Genomic DNA, 26,297 nt, shown 5'->3' with positions numbered 1-26,297 from the left:
GGGGAGCACTTTGGGACCTGTGACCATAGTTCTATTTATTTTAAAGTAGTTATGGAAAGGGACAGATCTGGTCCACAATTTAAAATTCTAAATTGGGGCAAGGCACATTCTGACTGTATTAGACAACTTGCAAAAGTTGAGTGGAGTAGGTTGTTTGCAGGCAAAGGGACGTCTGGCAAGTGGGAGGCTTTTAAAAGTGAGATATTGAGAGTTCAAGGTCTACCTGTTCCTGTTAGAATAAAGGCATTGGTTTATTATTGTCACTTGTACTGAGGTACAGTGAAAAACTTGTCTTGCATACCGATCGTACAGATCAATTCATTACACAGTGCAGTTACATTGGGTTAGTACAGAGTGCATTGATGTAGTACAGGAAAGGGCAAGGCTGGCAGGAGTAAGGAATCTTGGATGACGAGGGATATTGAGGCTCTAGTCAGGAAAAAAGGAGCATGAGTCAGATACAGGCAGCTGGGATCAAGTCAATCCCAGGAGGAGTACAGGGGTTGCAGGAGTATACTTAAGAAGGAAATCAGAAGGGCAAAAAAATGGGCATGCGGTAGCTTCTTCAGAGAAGATTAAGGAGAAACCAAAGGGATTTTAAGTATGTTAAGTGAAAAAAGAGTAACTAGAGAGAATAGTGCCCCTCAAAGACCAAAGTAGATCCTTGTGTGGAGTCGCAGAAGATGCTGGAGGTCCTCAATGAGTGGTTCTCCTCTGTTTTTACCATGGAGAAGGACGTGAAGACTTTGGACCTGGAGGTAGTTAATGGGGAGGTCTTAGAGATAGCCTGCATTACAACAGAGGTGGTACTGGATGTCTTAAAGTGTATGAAGGTAGATAATCCTCCAGGCCCTGATCAGGTATATCCAAGAATACCATGGGAAGCTAGAGAAGAAATTGTGGGAGCCCTGGCTGAGATGTATTTATCATTGTTAGTGATGGGTCAAGTGCCGGAAGGCTGGAGGGTGGCTAATGTGCCTTTATTTAAGAACGGCATCAAAGAAAAAACTGGGAACATAGATCAGAAAGCCTAACATCTGTGGTAGGTAAGTTACTAGAGAGGATTTTAAGGGATAAGGTATACAAGCATTTGGAAACACTGGGGATGATTAGGGATAGTCAGCACGGCTTTGTGCATGGGAGATCATGTCTTATAAATTTGATTAAGTTTTTTGGAAGAAATAACTAAGAAGGTCGATGAAGGTAGGGTAGTAGATGTGGTCTGTATAGACTTAAGTAAGGCTTTTGATAAGGTTCTACATGGTAGTCTGCTATGGAAAGATCACATGAGATCCAGGGAGAGCCAGCTAATTAGATACAGAATTGGCTTGATGATAGAAAGCAGAGTATAGAAGTTGGGATGTTATGTTACAGTTGTACAAGACATTGGTGAGATAGCATTTGGAATATTGTGTTCAGTTTTGGTCACCCTACTGTAGGAAAGATGCCGTTAAGCTGTAAAGATTGCAGAGGAGTTTTATGAGGATGTTGCCGGGACTTGAGGGATTGGGTTATGGAGAGAGGTTGAACAGGTTGGGACTTTTTCATTGGAGGGAAGGAGAATGAAGAGTGATCTTGTAGGGCTGCATGAGGGGCATAGATGGGATGAATATGCACAGTCTTTTTCCCAGGGTTGGGGAATTAAGAACTAGAGGTTTAAGGGGAGATATTTAATAGGAACCTGAGGGGCAACTTTTTCCACCCAGAGGGTGGTCAGTATATGCCAAAGGAAGTGGTTGATGCAGGTACATTAACAACATTTAAAAGGTACTTGGACAGGTACCTGAATAGAAAAAGTTTAGGGAGATATGGGCCAAACACGGGTAAATGAGACTAGCTAAAATGGGAATCTTTGTTGGCATGGACCAGGTGGGCTGAAGGACCTGTTTCTGTGCTGTATGACTCCAACCTGAAAATTAGACCTGGAAACAAAGATAGCTGATACCATGATTTCCAGTTGTGTAATGCGGTGAATTTAGGCTGCACAACTGGCCAGAAATAGAGTAATGCAGTTGCTGCTATGTGGATGCGGTTATAAAATTTATGCAAGTTACCAAGATGAGGAATGCCAAGGCCGTGGAGGTATTTGAACATGTTCTCATCCTTAAGCTAAAACTATTGGTGCATTTGGAGCTAATGTAGTCATGGATCAAGTCTTGGTACAAGTTTGATATTTGCCTTTTCTCCTGTTTATACATAAGATATGAATGTTCATAGCAGGGTCAACTTTTATGCATATCCACAGTTGCTTTTGTAGTCATGATAAGCTACTGCCTTGACCTACTACAGTCTTGGTGATGATTTCACTGCCCCAGAATTTTGACTCTCAGCAGCAATGAAGGAAGAATAATATATTTTCAAATAGAGCTGTTGTATGACTTGGAAAGAAACTTGAAGATTCTAGTTGTCCTTCTAGATGATGAGTGTCAAGGGTACTTCCAAAGAAATCTTAGCAAGTTGCTACAGTACATCTTGTAGGTAATAGAAAGACTTGGGGAAATTGGAACACGAGTCTCCCTGCGCAGGAGACTCTGCTTCTACCTTAGATCAATAACTGGTATTTGTACCTCAGCTAGATAACTAGTCATTGGTGACACAGAATGTTAGTGGTGGAAGGTTTGACAATATGTTACTGTTGATTGATTGTCAAGAAATAGTGGTTAAATGCTCTCGTTGAAGATGTTCATTATTTATAACCTGTGTGGCGCAAATGTAGTATGACACTTGTTTGCTTCTGCCTTAATGTTGTCCAGATCTTGTTGCATGCAGTACTGTTTCCTTAATTGAGAAGCTGTGAGTGAAATGGAACATTGCACAAACATCGGTGCATGTCCTTTCTTCCAACTATTATGGAAGGAAGGCTATTGATGAGGATGTTTGAACCTGGGATACTGCCCTAATCAATACCTGCATTTTTATCCTGGGGCTGAAAAGATAGGCATCAATTAACCACTACCAAGATGACTCCAGGCTATGTAAAGTTTCCCCCTCAATTCTCAGTGACCAGATTTACCAGAGTTCTTTGCTACCACATTCCTTGATCTCCATGACGGTCACATTGTCCTAACTCCTGGAATTTGGCTCATGCTACAGTGTGGTTTGGAGCTTTAATTTTGTGCATTGCCCAATTTTTATTTAATATCATAGAATTGGCTAGAGATTGTTATCTATGAATATGGGGACTGCAGGAGGAGGCTAAAATGGCATGTCCACTCTGCACCTATTAATGAATAAGGTTGTTCATTTCATTTTTACCATTTTGCTTGCAATCTCCACTTTGTCATTTGTAAGGGTGGGAAATTTGTTGATTTTACTGTTTAATAGTCCATAACTTGCAAGTGAATATTCAAAGACTGCAGACCTTTGTGTTGGCTTTGAGATCACTTAGTTGTGTACAATGTGACTTTTCAAGAAGTAACATGCATACAGCTAGATTTTTGAATGACCTAAAGTTGGTATGAGGTGGAAGCTGTGCAGTAAAGCTTTGTGTTCAAATCTATAGGTAAAAGTAAGCCTGGTTAATGGTTTCAATTGCAGATGGCCTGAGATTAGATGAGATTAATATTACAGTTAAAGAAATACCAGTATTGGTAGTACATTCAAACATGTAGTTGTGGGGAAAAGAGGCATAGACTTAAAAGCTAACAAACTATTCAATGGCTTGGAGAAAGATTGATTGGATTTGGTTTGGTAATTTATAAGGTCAGAAGTTTTTTGTTTGAGGAGAAATATGAACATAGATTGAAACGATGGATAGTGCCAGAGGAGAGGAAATGATTTGTGGCATCACCTAGCAAGGAGACCAGCTAGTAAAGTTGGTTAGTCTGTAATTCAGTGAGTATATGGCTGAGAGTGTGGTACTTGTGAGAACATTGGAAGTGATGCTAGACTGAAAGCCAGTGTGGGCTAGTGAATATGGTGGCAGTGGGTGAATGCAACTTGTTGCACACTGGAATGAAGCAGCATAGTTTGAAAAGAGCCCAGGTTGATAGGCAAAGAACAGCCAAGAGAGCATTGAAATAGTTAATCCTAAAGATAACAAATGGCATGATTAAGGATTTCAGCAGCAAGTGAACTGGTGAGGTTACTTGAGCTGGCAGGAAAAAGATGTGGTGATGGAGAATACTGGTTGGAGGGTCAAAAAGCTTTGGCGATCAGTGAGATGAACTGAGGGGTAAAATGATCAAAGGAGTTGGTGGTGTGGTGGAGCTGTAATCTTCCATATTCACATTGATCCTGGCATTTTGGATGATGTCACAGAGGGCCTGTATGTTATAGTGAAATAGAGGGTGGGATCAAGGATGAAGCCTTGGAGAACATTGGGGGCAGTAGTGAAGAGAAGCCACTGCAAGTTATAGCTATGATTCAACAGTTGTACAGCCAGAGGTGGATAGTGACCCAATGTTACAGGCTGCAGAAAAGTCATGAATGATCACTTAACATGATCAGTTATGTGTGATACCATTTGCTAAGAATTGTTTTAGTGAATCAGCACGTTACCCCACTGACACCATGTTTGGGTGATTTTGGCAAATCAGCTCTAATATTTTGGTGCCCATTCTCATTGCTTTTTGATTTGAGGGCTTAGTATTACTTTGGAACAATATGATTCTTTGGATATGACCTATAATGCTCCTTACAATAATGTCTGCAACCATGTTCAAAGTTGAAAATAATTGTCTTCCTTTTTGAATACAAGCATGAAATATAAAGTATGGATTGTAGTAGTTCCATCAATGAACATACTTGAAGAGTTATTCAGTTTAAAGGCTATCTTAATTGTATTTGCACCTGCTATTGGATAGCTCCATTCCCTCCAAGGAGTCATTTTGATAAAATGTTCTATTGATCTAAGTCACAAGCAAGCATAAGGAACCATTACATAGAATACGCATGCTGGTGCACATTTTTTCTATTATTTATTCCAGTTGTCTTAGAAAAGATGATGCCAATCCCTAATCCACCCCCAGGCGATTTCCTGCATGACAATTTATAAAATTTAGATCTCTTGTTTTTAAATGTGTATGTATTGTAATACTGTAATGGGGTCTTTGATATGCCTTTAGCTTACAGACTTGTGACTTGTTTCTTGCTCTACATATCCCTGTTTTTCTTTTTGCTTTTCCTTCCACTTTCTGTTGTGAATGGTGTTGGTAATGCATCTTAGATGCATTTGCAGCTTCTCCTGAAGAATCAACAACATCTGAAGGGGCAGGAGCAGCAGCAGCCCCTGCAACAACAGCAGCAGCAGCGCTTGATGCATGTGCTGGAACTGGTGGGTCTCATTAGTTTACTAACAGTTGTCAGTGAATTGTGTAGGATTTTTCTTAAATGCCAGAGTTCTCAGGCTTGTCTGAAATGTAGATATTTTGCAATTAGTAAAAGCAATATAGTGTTATGTACTTCATAATAACATTTTCTTTAGTCTTCAAAATCCTTGAACTGTTTTCAGCAGTTCCTACAATGTTCTTTTATCGCAAATTCGTAATACCATTTCACTTCACAGGTTTCAGAATAATATGAAGTGTTTTTATATCTAAGACACTACTATTTCCTGGACAGTTTTCTCTTCCCATTTCCTACTTCTTACCCTTCTCTACCTATCCCTCAACTCCTTCAATCACTTGCTTCCTGTCCTGAATCCTCTTAGAGCTAACTGGGAATTTAGTACAGTTTGAGTGCAAATTTTTTTGCAAGTGATTCACTAACTCGCTGTAACTGATGAAAGCAAGTCCTTTTAAATTCGAAGTGCACATTTCTATTGGTGTGCACAATCTTTATTTAATAATGTGCCACCACATTATTTAATAAAAAGCCAAATGCATAGTGTGTTGTGCATGTGGCCCTGAATTTTTTTAGCTTGTCCTGGTTTTGCATCACTTCAGCATGATGTTGGCAAAACATAGGAATGGCATGAATGGTGTTTTATGCCACTTCTGCAATAATTTCATTGTTCTCAATATTAAGAGGACCTGTGTAAATTAAGGCACTTTATTATCATCTCCTCTTCCCCACCCCACACACACCATTCCTTCCTTGAGTTGTAACTGAACTGCAGACCAGGAGCTAGTAAGCTTCCTGGCAAAATCCAGTTACCTTGCACATAATAAATATTTGATCTTTTATTATTAGAGATGGAAATGTCCACAGGTTTTCTTCTCATTCAAACTTGAGTCCAATTATAATGCTAACAATTAGAGTTGGTGCTCAACTAAACATGGACAGATACCTAGCGTTTTCTGAGTTACTTGTTGAATAAATGCAATGCAATCTCTTAGGAAGGTCTTGAGCCCGGTAATGACCATTGCTGCTTTACAGAATTTTCAGTTGCATTACTTGTGTTGCATGAAGTAAGAATTGGCATCTTGCATCCTAGTTCCAGTGTTAACAATCATTGCTCAACTAAACTGAAATTCTCACTCATGCTAGATATTTAAGCACCAGAATTACAATCAAGGGTAAGCTGTTAATGCATGTAAAGCTCACTGGCAACTTGCCCAGTCAGTTAAAATTGTCCTGAGATAACCTTGCCTTTTATAAAGCACATTTTCCATTGGCTTGGAATTTGCATTTAGTGTTATACCAATGAGGATTACTGCTGATCTTGAAGAAAGCTCCTCATCCAGATCTAGCAATCTATGGTGGGAACTTGCTGGTTTACATAATGGTTCAAAGAGATTCTTAGTATCAGCTAGCTCGGGTTCCAACACGTTGATTGAGTGGCTGATAATGTTAAATATTTTATTGTTAACAACAAGAGGCAGCAAATTTTATTAAATATTATACAGTGCTGAATATTGGTGTATTATGTACATGATTAAGATGCAAGCTGAAATATTATTTGAAAAAATATATATTTACTTTCCCTTATTTCAAAATAATATTTGTGAAGGAATTATACTTTAGCACAAGGAGTTGCCCAAGCAGTAATTGTGGGTTACTTTGATAGGAAACTCTTGCAATTTGTGCAACAAATATAACATTTTTTGGACGTCTGCAGTAATAAAATTGGTGTGAATTTAAGCTGTTTAAGAATTTGCTTCCTTTAAAGGAAGACCGCAAACGGCCTTTGGAAGAAGAAAATACTTAATTACTCAGCTCTTGGAATTTCCATATTGAATTGTGCTGTTATAAGTTATGCAAATGTCAGTTCAGCAGCTTTTCACTATGTGCATTAAATGCAGCCTTATTTTGTTGTCATCCAGCCACTAGAGGGAATTAAATAATAGGTTTGCAACTATTGGACTTGGGAACCTTCAAGATATCACAATTTTGCATGGAAATTCCAAGGTTTCGATTATTGTAATGTTGAGGAAGCTGGTAGTTATTACATAATTTCCAATGTTAAAGCAGTAACCATACTTTAAAAGTACTTAATTGGCTGCAAAACACTGAGCTGCCATGATCGTAAATGATACAAACTGTTTTAATGTTTAGGGTTTTGGGAAGCCAACTTTGTAAAGGTTACAGAAGGCAAAAAGAGTCTGCCATTAGTGATGACACCCAGTTTTTAAGAGGAGGTCATTTGTGTGATTGTAAAAAAAAACAGTTAAAAGGTTACCCAAGTAGGGATTAGTTAATGGGAAATGCTGGGGTTGGGAGTGAAGCCAGAAATAAATTGGAAGGTATCATTTTGGGTCAATAGGAATAGATGTGAGGGATGAGCATGACTGTAATAGTTTTGGCTAAATTCAAATTGATAAGGAATGGCAGGGTGTTGGGAAATGGCTTAGAATGATTAAGTATGGAGATGAGAGCCTTTCTGGTAGCAGGGAGCTAAGATGGAGGTTAAAAAAAAACTGTTTAAGTCATAAATGGCCTTTGCGATAAGATATGGGTATCTATTCTTCACTTGGTAAACTGTTTCCCACCTGAAAAACGAGTAATTGATGAAGGAATATTTGGCAGATACCTTTGTCAATCATTTCCTCATCTTGGTCCATTTTATGGCAGGTTATTTTTTGTGCTCAGAAATCTACCTAAAATGGGTGAATGACAATCTATTTAATTAAAGTCCTAAGTCTAGTACAAATAAAAGGACCCTGTTCACATTAGTATGCAAATGATTGGAGCTTGTGCTATTATAATTAATATTCCTGAAAATCATTTTTACATTGCTGTGAGGTCTCTCATACTTAATGAAATTCTCCGTCCATCTGCTACCCTTGTATTTTCTCCCCCACCTTTTACAGCTTATTGCTAGCTTCTCATTCCTTTCACCCCCATGTCTAGAAACATCATCTTGTTCAAAATGCATTTAGTCAATTTTAAATGCTGTTCAGTTTGTCCGTCAGCTTTTCCCTTATTGCCCCAAACTGACTCCTCTACCATACATCAGATTCCTCTTGGCCTCGAATGTAAGCCAATTTATTTATTTTGTTGCATAATTCTAAACTAAAACAGAGTACCTGTTTGGCACTTGAAGTTTGGCTGATAAAATTCAGATGAGGCCCATTTGCAAAGGTTCCCACCTATAGTTTGCAAAGGCTACACTGGAAGACTTTAAGCAGTCAAATTCACCTGCACCATTCCATTGCCAATGCCTGCAAGTGAGGTCTAAAGCTTAACTGTGAGTCAAACAGGAGGCCAACTCTCAATTCATACAACTTAAACAGTACCTTGCTAAAACTGTCCTTTCATCCATTACATAAGCTCAAAACACTTCTTAACCTGTTGCCATCGATCACCTTTCAAACATTTGCAGAGTTTGTATTTTAAAACTGGAAATGTAATTTATTTTTTAAAATGAGGAATGGCTTTGTACCTTTTTAAATAACAAAACTTTTGTGTTCTAATCAGTAATATGTTGTGCACTTTTCTAATTTGGGATGGTGGTCGCAATTGTAATGGGATGAACTTGGCTGTGAGGAGAATGTATAAGATGTTGGTTTCTTTGCATTAACTAACCCTTCTATACATGCAACTTTTGGAATGATGCAAAAGTATGTGACTAGCGTTAATGAAAATGTAATAAAAAATGTTTTGTGGAAAAGTAAGCCAATCTACAAATGTAGATGTTAACCCTAGCTGCTTGATTGTAAACCCTAATTTTCCATCCTCTGACCCTCTTTCTTCCCACCTCTGTCCATTTCCAAAGACCCTTTTGCACCATCTGAAGGTAGTGCAGAGGCTGCTGCTGAACTGGACCTTTTTGCTATGAAGCCTGCTGAGGCCAGCGTTCCAACAACTACCCCCACCACTACCAGTGCAACTGCCAGTACAACTACCAGTGCCATTACCAGCACAACTGCTAGTGTGACTACGACTGAGACTGTTACTGTTACTGCGACTGCTACTGTTACTGCGACTGCTACTACTGCCACTACCACAACTGCAGATACTACTGTCACCACCACCACTGCACCTGTTCTTGATATTTTTGGTGGTAACTTTATTCTTTATCTTGGGATTTGTGAACTAAGTCTTTGATAATTGAGCTAAATAAACCTTAATGTCAAGTAAACTAGTTACAAGCATTTTAAATTTCTTAAGTACAAACTTGCATAATTTCTGGTCAGTGGTTAGCTTGCGTAATCGATTTGTTTATGTTAAGTGTTCAAGAAAAACGTTTTAACTGCACCAGTTTTACATGGGGGGGGGGGGGAGATGAAATTAATGTATCTTGTCTTTGTTCTTAGATTTATTTGATTCTGTTCCTGAACCAAATGCATCTACAACTCCTAAACCAGAAGCAGGTCCTAGTATAGACCTATTTGCATCAGGTACAAAAAAGGAGAACATCTCATTTCCCATCTGAAATTCCCAAACTCAGAAAAAATTAACAACATTGTGTAATTTTTTTTTGGAACCCGTTTTACTGTTTAATTGTTTACTTGCTCTCACTTTCACTTTCAAAGATGCTTTTTCAACCCCTTCACGTGGGGCTTCCCCTTTGCCAGAAAGTAGTCTTACTGCTGATCTGTTATCCGGTGAGTCTTCCTATACTCTTTGAACATAAAAATAGGCAACTGTGAAAGCTAAAATGGATTGGGACTGTTGTATGAACGAAGCATTTCATTTTTAAGTCCTGTATGACAGATGGAGTTCGGCTAAGAAATGTGAACTAATAACCACATGGACTAATATAGACATAGTTCTAAACAAAGCGTATGACCACAGAAACTTGGCGTAATTATAACACAAGTACTTACAGGGCAAGTTTAGTGGTAATGGATGATCTAGACCACATTACTTGGAAGCACTGGTACGAGAATTGGTGTTTCTGCTTGTAAGGAGATGATGCAAGTACTTCAAAAGATTCTGGATGTCAAGAGAAACGAAGGAAGGTTGAAGGTTTGGAGATAAACAAGCCTGGGGCAGCATCAAGATAGTGGAGATTGTGTGGCCCTGAATTGTTGGGGAAAGGGAATTGAAGACGGGATGGAAAATTTGTGCAGCTTTTCAACCGGAGAGATGGCTAAAGAAAGAGAAAAGGCAAAAGTAGAACTGATGGCCCCAGGATCAGAAAGATAAGACCATGTAGTGGCTATAATGAATCAGAACATCCAAGCTTCTTTGTAGAAGTGTAACTAACCATAATTTGACCTTGAACTGCATTGTCAGTAAGGCAGATAACTGAAGGTTTTAATGAAGTTTCAAGCTGGAAATAGCAAAAGAGAGATGGATAGCTTTGTTGGAATGAAGAAATGGGGGTGTGATCGAGATAGATACCTGGATTCAAATTTTCTGTAGACTGGTAGACATTAAATATGAGAAGGGGGCAAGGGCATGGAGGGAATTGAAAACAAGGGTGATGATTTTAACCAATGAAGGTCAGGAATCCACAGGTTAACTGGATTTTGTGGAATTTAGGACGTGGACATTGAAGTTAAGTTGAAGCATAGTGCAGGAGAGAACAACCTTAAGGGAGTATGTTGAAATGAACAAACCTGTAGTTAACATGAGTAGATGAGAGTTGCAGCAGTAGATTGGCCAATATCACTAAGATGTAGTGAGGTAGTTTGGTGATGGCATGGATATGTGATCACTAGCATTTCGGTCTAAGTAAAGTGAGCTGGAAAGGGTGCAGAAAAGATTTGCGAGGATGTTACTGGGAGTGGAGAATTTGAGTTATAGGAGAGGCTGGATAGACTGGGACTCTTTTTCCCTCCACCTCCCCCCCCACCCCCACCCCACCCCAGAGCATAGGAGGCTGAGGGGGTGACTTTGTAGAGGATTATGAAATCCATAAGGGGTGTGGATAAAGGTGTATTGTCAGTCCTTCTTCTCAGGGTAGCAGAGCCTAAAACTAGAGAACATAGATTTTAAGGTGAGAGGGGAAAGATTTAAAAGGGACCTGAGAGGAAACTTTCTTATGGAGGTTGGTGGCTATATGGAATGAGCTGCCAGAGGAAGCCTGGTGCAATTTTTAAAAGATATTTAGGTACATTGATAGAAAAGGTTTAGAGGGATATGGGCCAAATGAAGGCAAATGGGACGAACTTGGATAGACATCTTGGTTGGCATGGACGAGTTGGGCTGATGGGCCTGTTTCTGTGCTGTATAACTCTGACTCAGAGGTTGTGAATAATCTGGTTCATTTTTAGTGCCAGCAGAGGAGTGGAATTGGTGGTTGGGGGCAGAGTTTGTGAAAAGTCAAAGTGGAAATGGCAAGGAAACATGTCTAAATGGGTCAAGGTGATAATCAGCCTTTTAAGAATTTGAATGCAATGAATAGAATTTAACAAAAAAGGATTTGGGTAGCTGACTCAGTGGGGTTGGGGCAGACTGCAAGAGAATCTTATCAAAATGAGAAATTCAGCTGGACAGTGACAGATTGCATTGATTGTTGGGACATAATGGAATTGTGCTTTTAGCAGGAAGGCTCACCACCTGTGAGTACACGTTGGGAAATTACTATTTTCCCATTCATTCCCAATCTGTCTATAGCCTCTCTATTCTGTCCACTGCTTTCAGATCCTTAACATCCCTTTGGCATTTTCACTTAATTAATTTGAGCTTCCATATCTGTTCATGAGTGTAGTTTGTAACAAGCCAAAATAGTCACTGTTAACAAAACTGGGGGCAGCTATACCCAGTGCAGGCATTTGTAAAATTGAATGTAATGGATACATGTTGGAGCAGTTAGATATGGATAATTTTGAAGTGTAAACTTTCCTGTGTATTTTTGCCATGCCAGTTCATTCCTTTGACAATTTTCAAGCTGTTTCTTTTATTGCCTTTTGAATGCCATAACAGGATCTTTTAAATTTAACCAATCAGATATCTCCTTTCCAGTTTGCCAAAAGCCTGTTTAGGCATTCAGCTGCAGAGAACACTCATGAAATTTAACTTCTCCTTCGCTTCAAAAGTCCTTCCCTTTCCCATCTAGGCCATTTTTCTTTCCCTGAAAAATTTTTTTTTTAGCAATCTTGTTTAACTGTTGCTTTCCAATTGTGGCCTAAAGTCTAAATGCACAACCTTTACCAGCTACCCAAATGTCAAATTTGTCTTTTTAAGGGGTTTCCAATATGTTGCTTTCATTTCAACTTCCAATACTTGTAATTATTTTAATTACAAAATTTTGAAATACCTTGGTACAATAAACAATGAACTTCTGATTTTGATTTGTGCAGATGGGGAAAAGTGCCATCTTTTAGTTATTTGTGTTCTTAGTTATTCTGTTAATAAAATTTCCACGTCATATAAGTTTTAAAAGCTAAAGGAACGGTGGAGTATTCAAGCTTTGGATATGAATGAACATGGGCCATGCTTAAACATTTAATGGGAAGAGTAATTTATTTCAAGATGTGGTAAATAACAAACATTGATATTCTAATTTTAGGATTTCTCTACAAATGAGGCAATAGCACTGAAAATTTATTCCTTTTAAACTTTGAGGTTCATGCAATTTAAATAGTAAACCAGCTATTAATGAATACAAGTGGAAATTCCTGTTTGTAGACTGGGTTTCCACAAATTATAAAGGCTAGTTATTGCTATTTCACCTCTGACAATTGGTAGAAAGTTGACACCGAAATATTGAAAGTTGTTCTTGCCGCTGGAATTGTTTTGAAGTGATCTAACAACAGGATTGTCGTCTTTTGAGTTATGGTTTAGGTATAACTATTAATCTTATTATGAGAAATCTCTAGTACTTCTATTATTACTTATGTTATTTTCCTTTATTTGCCTGCAACAGTTGATGCATTTGTAGCACCACCCACAGTCAGTGCCTCTCCTGCTAAATCAGAATCTTCAGCAGTACTTGATCTGTTTGGTGGTGGGTATACTTTTCAGATTTCTTCCCAAGTTGAGCAGTTGTTCAGCATTTTCATTGGCACTGATGTTTAAAACTGCAATGGCAGCATAACAAACTATTGTGAAGTGCAATAGTGCTGCTTAGAATATTCATTAAAAAAAATAAACAGAAAATCTTCCTACACTTTTGCACTCATTACTATTAAAATATATTTCAGTAACAGCTCAACTAAAGTTCTTAAATACAATCGTGTACCTGTTATCTTGTACAAGTAGCACAGAATTTTTCACTGAAATATCATTCAGCACCAAGATTTTCAACTGTAATTTTCAAGTACATCTAAATTGGGTAAACTGTGTGATGTCAAGATAGCGTGTGATATAGAAAAGTTTGGCATTCTAAATATGTTGCATCCATTGCTAAAATAGAAATTTGAACTCTGTTCACTTGTGCTTAAGTGGGTAAATGTTTCTGATGGTTGCAGAAATCAGTTGGACTAAGTTTGGTGCTTTCTTCACTTATTTTGTGCTGCACTTCTGGATTACAATATCAGATGCCTTTGGCAGTACTGCTCCTGAGTCTCAGCCTGCCACTCAGGCTCTTTCCAGTTCATCTGCATCATCGGACTTGCTAGCTGGTAACTGAATTTAATTGCGATGGGGAGGGCGAAGGAGGTACTGGGGTGGGGCGGGGCGGGGCGGGGGGGGTGGGGAAGAGGAATAGTCCTTCAGTTTGAAGATTTTGTGCTTATTATTAATTTCATTTTGTAATATGCTTTCCTTGTAGCTTGAAGCTGTTACGGTTTTGTTAAATATTTAAACTGTGTTTAAAATGTACTGTATTGATTCAGTGCAGTTAAGAGACTAGTGCAATATGGAATTGTATCAATATAATATAATTGCAAATACGATTCTATGCACTGTTCCATATCCATATCACTGCTTTTAATGTTGTCTGGAATTGCATTCAATTTAGCCAGTTTCAAGAATTTTCCAAAAGGAGGCGAATTGCTCTTGAGATTATCTAATCCAAAGGAGTGTGATTTATGTGGCATTGCCTTTTTTTTAAAAAAAAGTGTATTTTTTTCTCTCCAAGGATTTGGAAATGCATTTATGGCAACATCGACTGCGCCAGTGCCTCCAGTTTCGAATAATATTTTGCAACCTGACTTTGAAGCAGCTTTTGGTATGACGACCACAAGTAATACACTTGATTCTTCAGGTAAAAAGTAAAATGTCTTCTTTTCAAAAGTTGGAGGGAAAAAAAATTGCTTAAGCTTTTACCACTTAAATCAATGGTCCTCTTTCAAAATTTAAAAGGTATTTAAATATTCTAGATGCATTCAGCTTCATATAAAGGCAAAAAAAATTCTTCAGTTATTATTTATACTATCTTCTAGTAGAGATCTTTGGTAAACAGTGGATGACAATTTAAAAAAAAGCTGCAGGTGCTAGAAATCTGAAAAGCTGGAAACACTCAGTGGGTCGAGCAGGATCTGTGCAAAGAAACAGTTAATATTTCAGATCAAAGACTCTTCATCAGAACTGAGGGGGTAAAAAAAACAAGTTAGTTTTTAAGTCGCAGAGGCAGTGCAGGAAGCATGAATAAGACAGTGTTCCTCTGATAGGATGAGACTGCAGCTGTCATGAAGATAAGCTGTAGATGAAGTTGTCTGATAAGTTAATAAGGGCAGTTAGAAAGAGAACACAAAGGAACATAAAACTTGTGTTTTCTCTGATATTTCCCTCATTTCATTGCTTTTTATTCTCTCGCTGCCTCGGTAAAGCAGCCAGCATAATCAAAGACCTCACCCAACCTGGATATTCTCTCTTGGTCCCTCCCAACAGGCAGAAGATATAAAAGCCTGAAAGCATGTACCACCAGGCTCAAGGACAGCTTATATCCTGCTGTTATAAGACTATTGAATGAGTCCCCTTGTATGATGAGGTGGACTTTTGCCCTCGTGATCTACCTCATCATGGCTTTGCATCTTATCGTCTGCCTGCACTGCACTTTATAACTATAACAATTTATTCTGCACTCAATGTACTGATGTGATGAAATGATCTGTAAGGATGATATGCTAAACAAAGTTTTCCACTGTACCTCGTTAGATGTGACAATAAATCAAAACTGCCCTTTATCAAGTGGATGACTTGTCTACAACTTATGCCCACGACAACGTTGGCGTTGCTGTTGCCCCATCAGTGATATAACCTCTGTTACATTCATTCTTCCTCCAGCCTCTCAACAACGTAAAACTACCTTGTGTCTACTCTTTTGTAGTTCCAGGAGTCTTCAGTCTGAAATATCAACAGTTTGTTTTTCCTTGGATACTGCCTGGCCTGAGTGTTTACCAAATTTTCTGTTTTTACTTCAGTTGACAGTGGATATGGTGCAAATCTGAATATTCACAAGGGAGCATTTTACACCGTAGTAGAGAATTCTAGCATTAGCCCACAATTATTACAATTGCATTTAATGAGGTCAGGAAAAGAAAATTAGACATGGTGACATTGACCATTATTGCATTTTATTTAATCTTTTCATTGCTGCAGTAGATCATATATCTTTTCTAAATCTCCCTTTTTAAAGCCATGACAATTTAAAAGACAGTTTGACTTGTAATTAATATTGTTTTGTTTGATAAGTAAATGATTGTGCCTCCCTGAATTGTGTCTTTATATGCAAAGCTCTGATTGTTTAGGTGGCTTTTTGCAAATTCTAGTTATAGCAATTAGTTACACATTGAAAGCTTTTTATTGTGTAACATTTGCCTGCCAGGCTCCATTGTTGTATAACTAGCATTAAATTCTGCATGGCTGGCTTCTGCTGTGAAGAGTAAATGGAAATGCAGCTACTGCTGTTCAATATTGAGCCAAAGCTTTCTGTTCTTAACAGTGCTATCATATTTTATTTCTCTTCCATTTCATGCCATCAACGTTGGCTCCTTGTTTGATGCAATTTCATTATTGGTGAGTTTTTGCCTTAATTGCGACTTGGCTTCAGTTGTACGATGATATAAGCTTGTTGCAGTATTGCTGTATGCATATCTTTTCTAATTGAATAAAAAGTTGCAAATGCTATTCACTAAGGTGCTTTATAAAATTCAAATTAAATTACATTACATCAATGCCTGACTACCTTGCACTATTATCAGAATGACACTAAATTGTTTTCTTTCCTGCAGTTCTAATTAGTCAATGCATCCACCATAATTTCATTCAGCAGAAGTGCTTTGATTGCTGTATCTATATTATGTTTGGTTGCAATAAAAAAAGTAAATATTTCCAAGACATTAATTTCTAGCAGATGAAATTGTTGTACAGAATCATATTTACTGCTGCTCTGGTTATGAGGTCCCTTAAAAGTAGTTGGGATAAGCTTGCACATTTTTATGGATAAGCAGTGGAGCAAGTATCTTTTAGTATTGTTTGCTACAATCTTCATTCCTATTTATTAATCCTTTCTTTTTGTTAGTTTTTGATGGATTAGGTGATCTTCTAATGCCAACAGTGGCATCCCAGAATCAAGCAACACTCACAGGCATGCCAACAACAGGTGGAACACAACAGCCGACAAAAGGCTTGGGGAGTGATCTTGATTCTTCTCTTGCAAATCTTGTAGGAAGTACGTTGATCCATTTTGTAAAAATCATAGTGATTACCAAACTATTAGAGCTTTTGTTTTAGTTCATTTCTAAAATAAATAACATATAATTTCTGAGATTGTACATTCTGAAGTTGCAGATTTTGTCTCTAACCAACCATGTTTAACTTGACTGCCAGTGGTATTAAAGTTGCAAAAAATTGGATATGGTGGAACTCTTCCATTATAGTTCATTATTTTTAAAAAATATTGGTTGACTAAAAGCAGCCAAGATGGGATTTGACAAAATCCAAAATTTCAAAGTTATCAGGCTTTATCCAGTTGATTGAATGCAAGTGTTGTAAGTTTGTGGGTAACGCTGAGTTGAGTGGAGTGACCAATATGAAAAACCTCCAAAGAATACTTTGGGTTAGATTGCAAGTTTGATCTGGATTCTCAACTTGATTAGGCAAATGTGACAAAGTGTCATTTGGTTTTGACTAAATCAAAATTGTAATTAGGGTAATTGTGGCAACAGAGACAGGAAATTATCCAAGATCCAAGCATAGGGAACCTTGGTTTTCAAGGGATATTGGCGATCTGGTTAAGAAAAAGGGAGAGGTGTATAGCAGGTATAGGCAACTAGGAACAAATGAGGTACTTGAAGAGTATAGAAAAAGTAAGAAAATACTAAAGAAGGAAATCAGGAAGGCAAAAAGAACACATGAGGTTGCTTTGGCAGATAATATGAAGGTAAACCCAAAGGGTTTCTACAAGTGTATTAAGAGTAAAAGGATAGTAAGGGACAAAATTGGTCCCCAGAAGATCAGAGTGGTCGTCTATGTGTGGAGCCTCAGGAGATGGGGGAGACCTTAAACAGTTTTTTTGCATCGGTATTTACTCAGGAAACTGGCATAGTGGATATGGAAGGAAGCAATAGTGTCATGGAACATATAGAGATTAAAGAGGAGGAGGTGCTTGCTGCCTTACAGCGAATAAAGGTAGATAAATCCCTCAGGCCTGATAAGATATTTCCTCAGACATTGAGAGAGACTAGTGTAGAAATTGCAGGGGCCCTGGCAGATATATTCAAAATGTCCTTAGCCACGGGTGTGGTGCCGGAGGACTGGAGGGTAGCTCATGTAGTTCCATTGTTTAAAAAAGGATCTAAAAGTAAACCAGGTAATTACAGGCCAGTGAACCTGACATCGGTAATGGGTAAATTATTGGAAGGTGTTCTGAGAGATCGGATATACAAGTATTTGGATAGCCAAGGACTGATTAAGGATAGTCAGCGTGTCTTTGTGCATGGTAGATCGTGTTTAACGAATCTTGTAGTTTTTCGAGGAGGGTACCAAGAAAGTAGATGAAGGAAAGGCTGTGGATGTTGTCTACATGGACTTTAGTAAGGCCTTTGACAAGGTCCCACTTGGGAGGTTAGTTCAGAAGGTTCAGACACTAGGTATCCATGGAAAGGTTGTAAACTGGATTCGAAATTGGCTGTGTGGGAGAAGACAGAGAGTGGTAGTGGACGATTGTTTCTCAGACTGGAGGCCTGTGACTAGTGGTGTGCCTCAGGGATCTGTGCTGGGGCCATTGTTGTTTGTTGTCTATATCAATGATCTAGATGATAATGTGGTAAATTGGATCAGCAAGTTTGCTGATGATACTAAGATTGGAGGTGTAGTGGACAGCGAGGAAGGCTTTCAAAGCTTGCAGAGGGACCTGAACCAACTGGAAGAATGGGCCAGAAAATGGCAGATGGAATTTAATGCAGACAAGTGTGAGGTGTTGCATTTTGGAAGGACAAATCAAGGTAGGAGATACACAGTAAATGGTAGGGCACTGAGGAGTGCAGAGGAACAAAGGGATCTGGGAGTTCAGATACATAATTCCCTGAAAGTGGCGTCACAGATAGACAGGGTTGTAAAGAAGGCTTTTGGCATCCTGGTATTCATAAATCAAAGTATTGGGTATAGGATTTGGGATGTTATGGTGAGGTTGTATAAGACATTGGTGAGGCCAAATTTGGAGTATTGTGTGCAGTTCTGGTCACCTAACTATAGGAAGGATATTTGTAAGATTGAAAGAGTGCAGAGGAGATTTACTAGAATGTTGCCGGGTCTTCAGGAGTTGAGTTACAGAGAAAGATTGAACAGGTTAGGACTTTATTCCTTGGAGTGCAGAAGAATGAGGGGAGATTTGATAGAGGTTTATAAAATTATGAGGGGTATAGACAGAGTTAATGTGAGTAGGCTCTTTCCACCTAGGTTAGGAGAGATAAGTACCAGAGGACATAGCTTTAGGGTGAAAGGGAAAAGGTTTAGGGGGAACTTCTTCACTCAGAGTGATGGGAGTATGGAACGGGCTGCCATCTGATGTAGTAAATGTGGGCTCACTCTTGAGCTTTAAGAACAAATTGGATAGATACATGGACGGGAGAGGTCTGGAGAGTTATGGACTGGGTGCAGGTAAATGGGACTAGCGGAATAACGTTTCGGCACAGACTAGAAAGGCTGAATGGCCTGTTTTCTGTGCTGTAGTGTTCTATGGAAAGCGGAGACTTGGTGAGCAGTTATTTCGGATGGAGGAAATAATGTAGTGCCCCTGAGAAGTCAGTGTAGGTACTACATCCATTTGAACTATATTGCTGGCCTGAATTTGGATTTAGAGGGCATATTTTGCAGATGACACAAAAAAAAACGTGTAGTTAATGAGAAGGATTGCAGCAGCCCATTGCAATATAGACAAGGGTAAAATAGGAAATGACTTGGAAAAATTACATTTAATGCAATAAGTGCATTTTGGAAAGAAGAATTGAAGGCATAAATGCTATAATTCTATGCTAAAATGAATATTAAGGTTTAAAGTTGCTGACCTTAAGGAATCATAGAGAGAGACAGCATGGAAATGAGCCCGTGGTAGTGTAGCAGTTAGCGTAATGCTATTACAGCGCCGGCAACCCGGGTTCAATTCCTGCCGCTGTCTGTAAGGAGTTTGTACATTCTCCCCGTGTACGTGGGTTTCCTCCAGGTGCTCCGGTTTCCTCCCACATTCCAAAAGGACATACAGGTTAGGAGTTGTGGGCATGCTATGTTGGCAGTGGAAGAGTGGCGACACTTGTGGGCTGCCTGCAGCAAATTCTCAGTAATGCAAAAAGATGCATTTCACTGTTTCGATGTACATGTGACTAATAAATATTTTAATTATTTACTTATTCTTAGGCCCTTATTTAGAAAACATCTTAGTTCCTTGGTTTAACAAGAACTAAACCAACAACGTATTGCTAAACCTTGTATAAATTACCCTGAGAAATTATTAGCTAGAATATTTTGTCCAATTCTGCATACTACACTTACGAAGGACGTAAAGACCTTGGAGAACAATGCCTATGATAAAGAACTCCAGTTATGTACAGAAAAGTGGAATTTTTCTCCTTACTGAACAGAGAAGATAGAGAGGATTTGATAATGATGTTAAAGGGCTTTAATCATATACATGGAAGGAAAGTTTCCACTGGCAGGAGAATTGATAGCTGGAGGATACAGACTTGAGATGATTACCAAAGGCATAAAAGAGGCAGTTTGTGAATTGGGAAAATCTTGCAGTGTTATTATGATCTAGAATATTTAAAAAAAAAATTTCTTGAATTTTCACTCAAATGATCCAATTGGAGGTGTAGAGATCTATAGCAGTCCCACTAATTAACAATTTCAAAGACCCAGTACAAGCATAATGGTTAAAATGGCTTGTCTGCTGTAAAATTGTATGATTTTAATTAATAAAAATGAGTGTACACATGGATATTTCTTCAAGCTAGAAAATCTAAAAGTAGAGGCTGTAGTTGGTGGATGGCCATTTGGAACATAAGAAATGGGAGCAGGAGTAGGCTATATGACCCCTTGAGCCTGCTCCATTCCAAGGTCATGGCTGATTTTCTACCTCAATAGCACTTTTCTTCACAGTTCCCATATCCATTGATTGTACTACCATCCAGAATTCTATCACTCAGTTTTAAATAAAATGAACAACTGAGCCTCCACAGCCCTTTGAGTAGAGAATTCTGAAGATTTCCTACCCTTTAAAATAAGAAATTTCTTCTTAATACTAAATGGCTTGTGACTGCAACATCCAGCTCTAGACTCGTCAGATAAGGGAAACTTCCTCCAATTATCTACCTTGTCAGACCTCCGTAAGAACTTTTCAGTATTTCAATAGAGTACATTGCATTCTTCTAAACTCTAATGAATAAATTATAAGCATAATTAATCTTTTATCATATAATGGACCTGCCATCCCAGGAATCAGTTTGGTGAATCTTTGCTGCACTTGCTATAGCAAGTATATCCCTTGTTTTTGGTAAGGAGACCAAAATTGTATACAATTGTAATATCTTTACTCTTGTACTTAAATCCTTATACAATAAAGGCTGACGTACTATTTGCTTTCCTAACTGAAAGCTAACATGGAGGTCAGCAGACAGTGACTTGTGTACAAGGATAGCTGGGTTGCTTTGAACATGAACATTTCCCAATATCTCACCAGCTTTTCTAAAACAAAAAATTCTGCTTTGTTTTTTCTACTGGAGTAGATAATGCCATTTTTTCTACATTGTATTCGGTCATGTTTTTGCCCTCCTAACTCAGCTTATCTGTGCCTCTTTCTATCCTTATCATTATTCAGTCTCCCATAGTTTTGTATGATTAAATTGGTAATTTGGTTTATTATTGTCACATGTAGTGAGGCACAGTAGAAAAACTCATCTTGTATACCGTCCATATAGGTCATTTTATTACAACAGTGCACAGAGATAATACAAAGTATCAGTCAGATTTATTATCACTGTCTTATGATGTGAAATTTGTTGTTTTGCTGCAGCAGTGCAGTGCAATGACATAAAATTGCTATAAATTACAAGAGTGCAAAAAAAACGAGGTAGTGTTTATGGGTTCACAGACTGTTCAGAAATCTGATGGTGGAGGGGAAGGTGATGTTCCTGAATCATTGAGTGTAGGTCTTCAGGATCCTGTACCACCTCCCTGATGGTAGTAATGAGAAGAGGCCATGTCCCAGATGGTGAGGGTCCTTAGTGATGGGTGCCACTGCCTTAAGGCACCGCCTCTTGAAGATGTCCTTGATGGTGGGGAGGGTTGTGCCCGAGATGGAGCTGGCTGAGCCTGCAACCCTCTGCAGCCTTTTGCAGTCCTGTGCACAGGAGCCTCCATACCAGGCTGTGGTGCAGCCAATCAGAATACTCTCCACTGTACATCTATAGACATTTGCAAGAGTCTTTGGCGACATACCAAATCTCCTCAAACGCCTAATGAAGTAGAACTGCTGGCATGCCACCTTCATGATCGCATCAGTATATTGGGCCCAGGACAGATCCTCTGAGACGTTAACACCCAGGAACTTAAAGCTGCTCACCCTTTCCATCGCTGACCCCTCAAAGAGGACTGCTGTGTGTTCTCCTGACTGCCACCTCTTGAAGTCCGCAGTCAATTCCTTGGTCTTGCTGACTTTGAGTGTGAGGTTGTTGTTGCTACACCACTCAACCAGCCGATCTATCTCACTCTTGTTCACCACCTTGTCTCCGTCTGAGTTGTTATCAAAAAATAACAGGATAAAGTGTTAGTTACAGAGAGAGTGAAGTGGAGCTGGACAACAAGGTGCAAGGCCATAATGAGGTAGATTGTGAGGTCAAGAAACAATCTTATCGTACTAGGGGACAATTTGGTATTATAACAGCAGGATGCCTGGTGGTACGTGCTTTCAGGTATTTGTATCTTCTGCCAAAAAGTAAAGTTGGAAATGTTGTATTTGGTCCCCTCAGCCAAAGTTATTATCTATTATGAATAATTGGGACCCAAATATTGATAAAGGTTCTGCCCTAGAGCAGTTCAACCCAAGAAGATTTATTTAATCTGTTTTCTATCTGTTAACCAACTGTTAATCCAAGCCAGTATATTTGCACCTAGTTCCATACTGAATAACTTTGCTTCGCAGTTAATGAGAAGAGAAAAATCTACTTGTGACTATTTGGAATTCTCAACTTCAGGGCTGTGGGTCATTACATACATTCAAGACTTGGATTGATAGATTTTTTGAAATTGAGGAAATTCAGGGTATTGGTATTGTTATGAATTTACAGTTGAGATAAGTAACTAGCTATGATCTTGTCTGAAAAGTGAAGCAAAACAAAAGTCTTCCAGTCTACACTCATTTTGTTCAGTGTTAAATATGACTTGTCAAAACTTTTGTTATCCTCTTAAATCTATTGAGGAGGCATTTGTGAAGCTGCCAAATAATGTAGAAGAGATTTGGCAGCAGATCAGTTACTTCACTACATTAGCTTAGTGGTGACCAAATGCAAAATCTAAAGTTACCACTTAATGGTAACCAGCTTACAGTCAGAAATCTGACTTGAACAACATTATGAAGTCATTATGTCTAATTAATTAAAATGCAAAAATACAGGAGAAACTCTTATAAGGCATCTAGTTAAGCTTGTGATAGTTAAAAGAACAGGATTCAGATTCAACTAATTATTATTCCAATTGGTGTAGATGAGAACTAAATTTGTGCAGTAAGTATCCTTATGGTTCTATTTGGAATGCATTCACCTTTTCCATATTTTATATGACATGGAAGGTGGTCATTCAGCCCATCAAGTCTATGCTAAAGAGGCTATGCTTTATTCCTTTTTAGGTGTTAAACTTGAGAGGGATATTTGAAATCACGAAAGGAGTAAATAAAGAAAAAATTCAAATGGGTGAAGGATCAATAACCATTGGGCACAGATTTAAGATTGCCAAAAGGATTAGACAATGTAAAGAAAACTTTTTGTCAGCAATAAGTGTTTGGGTTAGAGTTTGTGATACTTGACCTGATGATCTAAACTTGAAGTACTATTGAAAAGAGGACTGGATGAAAAATTGCCAAGAGTGAGGAAAGAGCTGGATGATTGGGATTGGCTCTAATTCTTTGAAACAGAGATTTGATGGGTTGATTAGTCTGCTTCAGAGCTATGTAATTTTTTTCCCCAAGAATCTTTAAGGAGAAAGCAAAGGAAATAGTGTTTTGATTTAAGAAAAAAAATAAGTGGTAGGCATATTCTTCCACTTGATGAATTAATTATATATAGATCACTGTATCCAAAAGCAAGTAGTTTGTCTTTGTCCATAAATGTACCACATAAAATGATGGCTGTTTGAAGTCCAGTTAATTTTTATTTTGATATTTCTTTCTGATTGTAGACCTTGGCATTTCTCCTACTCCAGGAAAGAAGTAAGTAAAGTTCTATTTAGAATCTCATTTATATACATATATATATATATTAGCTCTTTTGGTGGTGGGGGGAGCTGCTGATAGCACTGGAGAAGGTACAGAGGAGAAGGCGCGTGAGGCCTTTCAGGGATTTGTGCAGAAGGATGTATTTTTCACTTGGATGTGTTGGAGAGCTGGAAGTTAATGAACAGGTTGGTTCAGTGCAAGATGATGGCAAGGGAGACTGACTAATGAAATCAGCAACATGGGCACAGTGTCTGTAGAAGATGTCACATCTTGCTCATTGTCCAAAATTTAGGTTGAGAGTGTTCACATGGAGGCCTGCAGCAGAGCTCCATCTTGCTGAGATTTCTTGGCATTCATACTGTTGAAGTAACACACAAATCCTGTGGCAGGATGGAGCTGGTACAGGATCTACAAACCCATTTAATTTCACTGGGAGTTGTAAGGCTGTGGATATAAATCAAAAGGGAAATTAAGTTGCTTCCTAAATTTATATTGGTCTTGTTTAATGTTTGTAATTTATGTTTTGCATGTTTTAACAAGTTTTCTTTTTCATTTTGCTGTTTTTTTTAAAAATGTTACTGAATAGCTAAGGTATTTAAACTTTATTAAATAACCCCACAGCTTTTACGAACAGAAAAGCTGGGAGTGGGGCTTCCCAGGACTCTGCTAAGGCCATAATGCTGAAATTATTCTTAATTTGGGTCAGCAAGGTAGACCTTCCCACATGCAGACTAAGTACAGGTGTTTGGTGAATATAGGCAGTGATCTTTGGCAGAGAAACTGATGCAGTCAGACTTGGTCAGTTTCACTTTGGTCTTTCCAGTGGTTAGTTGGAGGAAATAAGGATGTTGAACAAGATTCCTGACAACACAGATGGAGTAGAGGGTCAAGAGGGGAATATCTTTAGTGTATGTGACCTGACTGAACTTCAAATAGTACAAAGGGGCAAAAACCAGATAATGGAATGGGAAATGACCAAGGGTAAATTCTTAAGTGGGAATTCTAGATATAATGGCACATCCTAGTTAGTAAACTAGGATGCAGGATGTGTGGCATTGTTTCATCTGATGAAAAGGAGGGGGATGGGGGAGGTGAAGAAAACAAACACCATGTCTTCATTTATTGAAAAGCATGAACCTGCAGGTGTTGAAGATCTAGCAAGTTGTACCATGTCTTCAGTCGCCTTACTATCTAAACAAGCGAAAAATTCATCCTCTAGTAAATTGAGCAAAAAAGACATATGTGAGGCTGACTGGATGGCTGCTTGCGACCTTGGAATTATTTCTCCTGGGGAAAAAGACATCAGTTTCGAAGTGGAATGACCAGTCTTAAAGGATATGCCATCCATAGTGAGATGAAGAACTATTATGATTGGATCTGATTACACAAATGGAAAATCAAAACCAATGAAATGGCTTAATAGTAATACAACTTAAAATGATTTGCAGTACTTCTAATTCAGTGTTTTTCAAATCAATTGCAATTAGTATTAAACTTTATTACTCCTTTTGTCACATGGATGCATATGTAATTCTGAATTTGCCTTGGATCTTAAAAACAAACATAAATCATTGCATGTGAATAATCCACGTATCTCCAAGATTGGGCTATGTATCCTCAACCTAATTTTAACTGTAAATCTACTATAATTATAGGAGTGACCTTCAGTGGAATGCTTCTGAAAAGAAGTTGACAGGAGGAGCAAACTGGCAACCAAAAGTTGCTCCAACGACAGCTTGGTCAGCAGGTGTTCCACCCAGCAATCAAATGGTATTCTTTTATTTTTGCAACACCTAGTGTACTTTCAGACTTTGTTTCATGAAGATGGTTCGAGACAATTTGCTTCTAGAAGTCAACTAACATTTCAAGACTTGCCTTTAGTTTCCTGTTAGATGTGCAACTAAATAATACTTGATCAAACTTTGTCATTCATCAAAATAATGAATGCATCCAGCAAGATGTTAAATTTCTTGTTATATCACAGTTCAAAATTAAAAGCACTCTTTACTAATTTTCTATTTTCCAGTCATGAGAGTAGACAGAAGTTTTCTGTCTCTACTCAATAACCAGTTTCCAGAATATGCACAACTTGGCACCACCAACAAGGCACCACCAACAATGCCCCACCCCTAATCCATTCTCAGAATGTTATTTTCTTAGATACAGTACATTGTTGAAGATTATTCTTGTGTTGCATGAATTAATGATTTAAGAA

At 38.4% G+C, this 26,297-nt stretch overlaps 1 protein-coding gene across 1 annotated transcript in view; it reads left to right on the top strand.

Annotated features, from left to right (window-relative positions):
* snap91a (synaptosome associated protein 91a) overlaps positions 1-26,297 on the top strand; it is a 140,151-nt gene that overhangs the window by 90,999 nt on the left and 22,855 nt on the right. Inside the window, exons 17-26 of the mRNA XM_052024472.1 lie at positions 5,168-5,275; positions 9,098-9,385; positions 9,639-9,722; positions 9,858-9,929; positions 13,142-13,222; positions 13,755-13,838; positions 14,297-14,422; positions 16,682-16,831; positions 24,046-24,076; positions 25,738-25,852. Of these exons, the coding sequence (XP_051880432.1) occupies positions 5,168-5,275; positions 9,098-9,385; positions 9,639-9,722; positions 9,858-9,929; positions 13,142-13,222; positions 13,755-13,838; positions 14,297-14,422; positions 16,682-16,831; positions 24,046-24,076; positions 25,738-25,852 (1,139 nt within the window). The remainder of the gene's footprint in view (positions 1-5,167; positions 5,276-9,097; positions 9,386-9,638; positions 9,723-9,857; positions 9,930-13,141; positions 13,223-13,754; positions 13,839-14,296; positions 14,423-16,681; positions 16,832-24,045; positions 24,077-25,737; positions 25,853-26,297) is intronic.

The sequence above is a fragment of the Pristis pectinata genome, chromosome 10 (genome assembly GCF_009764475.1).
Source record: "Pristis pectinata isolate sPriPec2 chromosome 10, sPriPec2.1.pri, whole genome shotgun sequence".
NCBI lineage: Eukaryota > Metazoa > Chordata > Chondrichthyes > Rhinopristiformes > Pristidae > Pristis > Pristis pectinata.
This window is presented reverse-complemented; position numbering and strand designations above follow the sequence as displayed.